Here is a 7,481-nt window from a genome sequence, read left to right on the forward strand (position 1 = left end):
TCCTTCTTTCTTTTTCTCTTTCTTTCTTCTCTCTCTTTCTCTTTCTTTCTTTTCTCTCTCTCTCTCTCTTTCTTTCCTTCCTTCTTTTCTTTTCTTTTCTTTTCTTTCTGGAGTTTTGCTCTTTGTCCCCCAGGCTGGAGTGCAGTGACCAATCTTAGCTCACTGCAACCTCTACCTCCCAGGTTCAAGCAATTCTCCAGTCTCAGCCTCCCAAGTAGCTGGGATTACAGGTGCCCACCACCATGTCCAGCTATCTTTTTTTTTTATTTTTAGTAGAGACAGGGTTTCACCATGTTGGCCCGGCTGGTCTCAAACTCCTGACCTCAGGTAATCCACCTGCTTCGGCCTCCCAGAGTGCTGGGATTACAGGCGTGAGCCACCCGTGCCCAGCCAGTTCAGTTCCATTTCTACAGAGCAAGGAGTCTTCCTCCATGACCATTACCTTTGCACAGAGCAAGGGCTGGGGGGCTGGACCCACTGGAATAGATATCAAAGCTGGATTATAAAACTTTTTTGAGCTGAATAAACTTGTTTGGAGGGGTAGTGGATTCTGGCAGCAGTGGTTAGGGGCAGAGGCCATTTCTGGGAAGTTAAACAAAAAGGCAGGCGAATCCTTTTAAATCACCTCCCATGTTTTATTACCTAGAAACTCCTCTTCTAAAGGCTATGTTCCAGGCCAGCTGCTTCCTGCTCCTGCTTTGACCTAGGTACCCCTGATTCCTTAGCTATTAGGTTCCAGCTCCTGGTGACCACAGGTGCTTTAGGGATATGTGTGAGCATGCACATGGTGACAGGATTTGGTCATGCAGGAGGGATGGGATGGGATGGTCTCCTCTTAGCCTGGGCCCTTAGCCTAACTGTGACCTGTGTCCTCCTTCCCCAGAGACCACACCTGAGCATTACAAGCACAGAATTTATTTATTAATAATTAATAATACTCCTTGAGCAGTCTAGGGCTGAAACATTGATCAAGTGATGGAGAAACTTGATTTGGGAGGCTGGGGAGAGGTTGCTGTGAAAATGCCCACAGGTGTTATTTCACCTATTCTCCTATCAGCTAGCCACTTTGCTTCTGGAGGAGACAGTCCTGAATTCTGGTGACTGGGGTCACAGTTCTAATGGAGCCTACGGAAACTCCCGGGCCCTCGTTTTAAAAGGGAGCCATATGCTTGGCGGAATTGGCGGTTCATGGCTGCATAGAGCACAGGGTTGATGCAACCGTTGAGCCAGGTGAGGTTGGCAGCAAGCATGTGGACCACCCGGGGAGCCTGGACTCTGGCATCCAGAATGTTGAGCAGCAAGAAGGGGATGTAGCTCAGGGCAAAGCAGAGGAACACGGCAAAACACATTCGAGTCACCTTCCCAAATTCCGATGAAGAATCTGGAGCTCTTCGGGCTCCTTTAGTTGGCTGGGCTTTGACAGATGCTTCTGGGGGGCTTTTCTCTGCCATTGGCTTAGCTATCTTGCTGTTGATCTGGTCTCCCACTTCTGATGAGTCTCCTTCCAGGGTCTGAGTGGTGGCAGCACTGACTGGCTCAGACGAAATCCCCTCACTGGGTCCTCCTGATGCTAACTTGCTGTCCAGCTCCTGGAAATGACCAGGCGTGGCCTCATCAGTCCCAGCCACGTGGTTGGAACGGATGCTTGCCTGTCGCAGCTTGTATTGGTCCAGTGCCTGTGCTGCTCGTTTCACCTGGCGGTGGATGAGGCAATAGAAGATGCCGACACTGCTGAGCCCAAGCACAAAGTAGATGCCCATGAGGATGGTGGTGTAAGGCCGGCCTCGGATGCGGTCAAAGCTGCAGGTGCAGACTACAGGTACCAGGATATAAATAGGCCAGAGTGGGGCAAAGCTGGCCACGCCTATAACCCAGGTGCCCACCAGTGCCAGCACTATCCTCTTGGCACTGAACACTTGGGGAAAAAGCTTAGGGTGGGCAATGAGGAGGTAGCGTCCCAGTGCGATGAGGCAGAGGGTCAGGATGGAGACAGAATTGGAGGCAAAAAGGAGGAGCCCAAATACCCTGCAGAAGGTGGCACCGGTGCGCCAGTGCAGGTGGAGGTAGGTGTCCACAGAGAAGGGCTGAAGGAGCGTGCAGTAGAGGAGATCAGCCAGTGTGAGGTTGGCTATGAGCAGGTTGAATCGGGTACGGAGCTTGGGCTGGATAGCCAAGGCCAGTAAGGTGAGCACATTGCCCACGGTGCCTGTCACAGCCACCACCACCCCCCAGCTAACTGCAACATAACGATAACCCAGCACAGACTCATGGTAGCAGGAGAAGTTGGCATCAGAGGTGTTCCACATGATAGAGGCTAAAAGAGGCAGAAGGTGGAAGAGGAAGAAGGAATCAGAAGCTAGCATTCAACTTGGATCTCTTTTTTTTTTTGAGACAGTCTTGCTCTGGAGTGCAGTGGCACGATCTCGGCTCACTGCAACCTCCACCTCCCAGGATCAGGCGATTTTCCTGCCTCAGCCTCCCAAGTAACTGGGATTACAGGCGTTTGCCACCACACACAGCTAAGTTTTTGTATTTTTAGTAGAGATGGGGTTTCACCATCTTGGCCAGTATGGTCTCGATCTCTTGACCTCGTGATCCCCCGCCTCGGCCTCCCAAAGTGCTGGGATTACAGGCATGAGCCACTGCGCCTGGCCTCAACTTGGATCTCTTGAACAGCTCTGGGACCCTGGGCATCTGAACTGCTCCTGGACCTCACTGTAATTCACTATCCTGCTGAGCCATTCCCAGGCCTCTTCATCTCAAGATCCCTAACTCTCTCCTTCTCAAGATCCCTAACTCTCTCCTTAGGTTCTTAGTCCTTACCATTCTCAAATATTTCCCCAGGTTTTTATATAATTATCTCTTGCCTAAATATCATAGTCTTATTCTGCTTCAAACCTCAGTCCTCTTCAATATCTATCCTGTTGCTCTCAGTAAACCCAGTGTCCTCCAACTTTACTAATTCCTTCTCCATCCCCAAAGACCCCTAGAAGTCCCGTCTCTCTATTCAGCATCCTGTATTCAGGATCCTCTCTGTATTCAGTTCCCTCTGCTCCTCTCCACTATACACACATATAGGCTTTAGTGTTTTTATTTGTTACCACCTGGGAGGTGAGGAGACCAAGAAGGTAAAAGTATACTCACCACAAAGTACTTACCTGAGTTTCTCAGCTTTCAATTCTTTCTCCGATGGAAGAAGTTCAACTCACCCAAACAGCAGTCCTTTCTGGTGGACAGTCAGGCTTCAAACAAGAAATATCCTGCTCTCATGTGTCCTATTATACTCCGTTGAAAGAATAAGAAACTCCCCAGTTACTCAATCCCAGCCACTTCTTTCACTACCTCCGGTCCTACTCATTTTGCTTTGGCTAGTGAAATCTAGGCTTCTCTTTTGAAATTCCCCTGCTACTTACCTCAGAGTCATCTCACTCTTTCCTTTCTCCTTCCTGAAACCCGAGCTCTGTTTTCTTCCCCTTTTTGTGTGGCAGATCTCACCTGTAAGAAAGAGATCATTGCTGAGAATTGCTAGGGCGTGGAGTCAGAGCATCAGAACATTTGGGCCACTCCTCAAAGGGCCAAAAGGTAAGACCAAGTTCCAGTAGCAGCTTTAGGTACCCCCAGAAGTCTTGAGTTTGTTTCAGAGGAGCACTACCTTTCTTCTCTGCAGGGCTTGGACATGGTTCAGGTCAGAGGGACCCATGTGACACCGTAGCACATCTGAGAAACAGAGTTAGATGAAGAAAAGTGGGAAATGAGGCATTCAGGATTCTGGTTTTATTCCCCTCAAGAGATCAAGGTCCTGTTCAATCATTCATTTATCCATTCACTGAACAACTTTGTATTGAGCGCCTACTATACATCAAACTCTGAGCTAGACACTGGGGATACAGGAACGTCTGATACATGGCCTTGTGCATGGTCTACTAGGGGAGACAGATACAAAAATATGCAAGCGCTTAATCAGTTCCCCAGAGCAAGGGTGAATAAACCTCACCCTATGGGCCAAATCCAGCCTGCTATCTGTTTTCATATAGCCTGTGACCCAATAATTTTTTTTTTTTTTCATTTAAAAATGATTATATTTTAGGTCGGGTGCTGTGGCTCATGCCCATAATCCCAGGACTTTGGGAGGCCAAGGAAGGCAGATCACTTGAGGTCAAGAGTTTGAGACCAGCCTGGCCAACATGATGAAACCCTGTATCTACTAAAAATACAAAAATTAGCCAGGCATGGTGAGCAGGCCTGTAACCCTAGCTACTACAGAGGCTGAGGCAAGAGAATTGCTTGAATCCGGGAGGTGGACGTTGCAGTGAGCTGAGATCAGATTGAGCCATGGAATTTCAGCCTGGACAACAGAGCAACACTCTGTCTCAAAACATAAATAAATAAGTAAATAAAATCAAATGGTTATATTTTAAATATTTGTGTAAGTACCTATGTAATATCCTCAGTTTTATCTCTTGATCAACACAGTTTAAAATATTTGTAATCAGGCCCTTTGAGAAAAAGTTTGCTAAGGCTTGCTTTAGAATACTATATAGGCGCTGGGCACAGTGGCTCATGCCTGCAATCCCAGCACTTTGGGAGGCCCAGGTGGGCAGATCATGAGGTCAGGAGATCGAGACCATCCTGGCTAACACAGTGAAATCCCATCTCTACTAAAAATACAAAAATTAGCTGGGCGTGGTGGCATGCACCTGTAGTCCTGGCTACTTGGGAGGCTGAGGCAGGAGAATCACTTGAACCCAGGAGGCGGAGGTTGTAGTGAGCCAAGATAGCGCCATTACACTCCAGCCTGGGCTACAGAGAGAGACTCCATCTCAAAAAAAACAAAAAACAAAAAAAAACAAAAAACAACCTGTATAATAAAGACCTGGCTCGGAGGCTCATGCCTGTAATCTCAACATTTGGGAGGCTGAGATGGGAGGATGGCTTGAGGCCAGGAGTTTAAGACCAGCCTGGGCAACATAGTAAGACCCTGTCTTTACAATAGTAATAATTAAAAAAATCAGCTAGGTGTGATGATGTGTACCTGTAGTCCCAGCTACTCGGGAGGCTGAGGCAGGAGGATCGTTTGAGCCTGGGAAGTCAAGTCTGCAGTGAGCTAAGATCGTGCCACTACACTCCAGCCTGGGTGACACAGCAGGGCGTTGTGTCTAAAAAATTTACAGGCTCAATCCCAGAACTTTGGGAGGCTGAGGTGGGCAGATCACTTGAGATCAGGAGTTTGAGACCAGCCTGGCCAACATGGAGAAAACCCTCTACTAAAAATACAAACATTAGCCGGGCACAGTGGCGCATGCTTGTTAATTCCAGCTACTCGGGAGGCTGAGGCAGGAGAATCGCTTGAACTCAGGAGGTGGAGGTTGCCGTGAGCTGAGATCGCACCACTGCACTCCAGCCTGGGCCAGAGAGCAAAAACTCCTTCTCAAACAACAAACAACAAACAAACAAACAAACACTCAGAACTGTGTATCAGGGCTTAGAGAAAAGGAGCATACTACCGAGGAGGTGAGGAAAGGGTTCACAGAGAGGTACCTGAGCTGCATTTTGAATGACGAACAGGTGAGTTTTGTGGGATATGAGTAGAAGGACATTCTAGACAAAGAGAACAGTATGTGCAGAGGTGCAGAAGTTTAGGTAGACGCCAACAAGGGGAATGGGGTAGACAGCAACAGAGAAGAGCCTGGAGAAATGAGCCGGCAGGGTCAAGAGGGACCTTGTGTATGGTGCTAAGGAGCTGGGGTTTTATGCTGAAGGAGTTGGTGAGATTTGCACTCAGACTGCTGTGAGTAAGGGATGAAGGTATGCAGGCTGGGAGTGAGCAAGGTCGGTAAAGAGGCACTAGTGGCCGGGCGCGGTGGCTCATGCCTTTAATCACAGCACTTTGGGTGGCTGAGGCAGGTGGATCACGAGGTCAGGAGATTGAGACTAGCCTAGCCAACATAGTGAAACCCTGTCTCTACTAGAAATACAAAAATTAGTCTGGCATGGTGGCTGGTGCCTGTAATCCCAGCTACTCGGGAGACTGAGGCAGGAGAATCACTTGAACCTGGGAGGCGGAGGTTGCAGTGAGCTGAGACCGTGCCATTGCACTCCAGCCTGGGTGACAAAGCCAGATTCCATCTCCAAAAAAAAAAAAAAAAAAAAGAGGCACTAGTTCAAACGAGAGATAGATAGAAAGGGCCTAAGTTAGGGCCAGATCACCTGTGTAGGGCCCTGGTGTCAATGCTTTTCAATCACTACCTTTTTTTTTCTTTTGAGACAAAGTTTCACTCTTGTTGTTCAAGCTGGAGTGCAATGGTGTGATCTTGGCTCACTATATAACCTCTGCCTCCTGGGTTCAAGCAATTATCCTGCCTCAGCCTCCCGAGTAGCTGGGATTACAGGCGTGTGCAACCACGCCTAGCTAATTTTTTGTATTTTTAGTAGAAATGGGGTTCCACCATGTTAGCCAGGCTGGGCTTGAATTCCTGACCTCAGGTGATCCGTCCGCCTTGGCCTCCCAAAGTGCTGGGATTACAGGCATGAGCCATTGCACCCAGCCCACTGTCTTTAAATTCTTAATACTTTTTGAATAAGGGACCCTGGTTTTTCATTTTGCACTGGGCCCCACAAATTATGGAGCCAGTCCTGGTTATGGCAGTGGTTGTGGGAATGGAAGAATGATAAGGATCCATAGGTTCTTAGGAGGTCAAATAGGACTTATTTAGTGATTCATTGGATAAAGAGTTAGGAAGAAGGAGGAACTAGGATGACTGTTTTCCAGAGGGATGGTGGTGCTCTTAACAAGATAGGGAATGTAGGAGGAGGAGGCTGGTTAAAATTGAATAATGAATTCAGCTTTAAACCAGCAGACTTGAGGCACTTGTGGGGTGCGCTAGTATCCCAGACTGTCTAACCCCAATTTCTTCCAGTCCTTATCTCCCTCCCTTGAGACCCAGCCCCTGCTTTTCTCTACCCACTCTTCTATAGGACTTGTCCCTCATTCTTCTGGATCCTCCCACGCCGTTTAAAGCTAGATTTACCTGAAAACGAACAAGCAAACAAACACCAAAGCACTCCTTGTTGGGTTCCAATTCTGAACCCACAGTCAACACCCACGTTTCAACTTCACAGTTGACAAACCCAGGAGGCCCCCATTCCCCTCTCCTTCCTGTTTATCAGTCACCATCCCAACTTCCCTCCTCCTTTCTCTGCAAGACTGGGAAGTGGGTAGAGAGGGGGAAGTGAGCAAAGATGAAAGTCGGGAGGACCTCACGTAGATTCTGCGTTTTGGTTTGATCTCTTTTGTTTGAATTTCCTGCCATTCAGTAGGGCTAGAGAGACGGGGTCAGGAGTATTGGCTGCTCTTGGTAGTGTATGGTTGAACCAGATTTTGGGGATAACGGAGAGACCATTTCCCCCACACACCATTCGAGAGACAGCTGAGCAGTATTCCCCTGTCCCACAGACCATTTAGGGGGCCCGCTGAGAACGTA

The 7,481-nt window shown here is 48.3% G+C and overlaps 1 protein-coding gene across 1 annotated transcript; it reads right to left on the reverse strand.

Annotated features, from left to right (window-relative positions):
* Nucleotides 1-238: 238 nt before the first annotated feature.
* Nucleotides 239-3,457, reverse strand: GPR84 (G protein-coupled receptor 84). Its single transcript, XM_012450368.2, has 2 exons — nt 3,159-3,457; nt 239-2,314 (listed from the first exon to the last, which is right to left on the reverse strand). Exon 2 carries the CDS (start codon nt 2,304-2,306, stop codon nt 1,116-1,118), a length of 1,191 nt encoding a protein of 396 aa, XP_012305791.2. The 5' UTR covers nt 2,307-2,314; nt 3,159-3,457; the 3' UTR covers nt 239-1,115.
* Nucleotides 3,458-7,481: the final 4,024 nt, after the last annotated feature.

The sequence above is a fragment of the Aotus nancymaae genome, unplaced genomic scaffold (genome assembly GCF_030222135.1).
Source record: "Aotus nancymaae isolate 86718 unplaced genomic scaffold, 86718_ANA_hifiasm-v0.15.2.pri h1tg000016l, whole genome shotgun sequence".
NCBI lineage: Eukaryota > Metazoa > Chordata > Mammalia > Primates > Aotidae > Aotus > Aotus nancymaae.

Bases quoted from the DNA above. Each gene is read 5' to 3' on its own strand.
- GPR84 (XM_012450368.2), bottom strand. From the start codon at position 2,306: ATGTGGAACACCTCTGATGCCAACTTCTCCTGCTACCATGAGTCTGTG.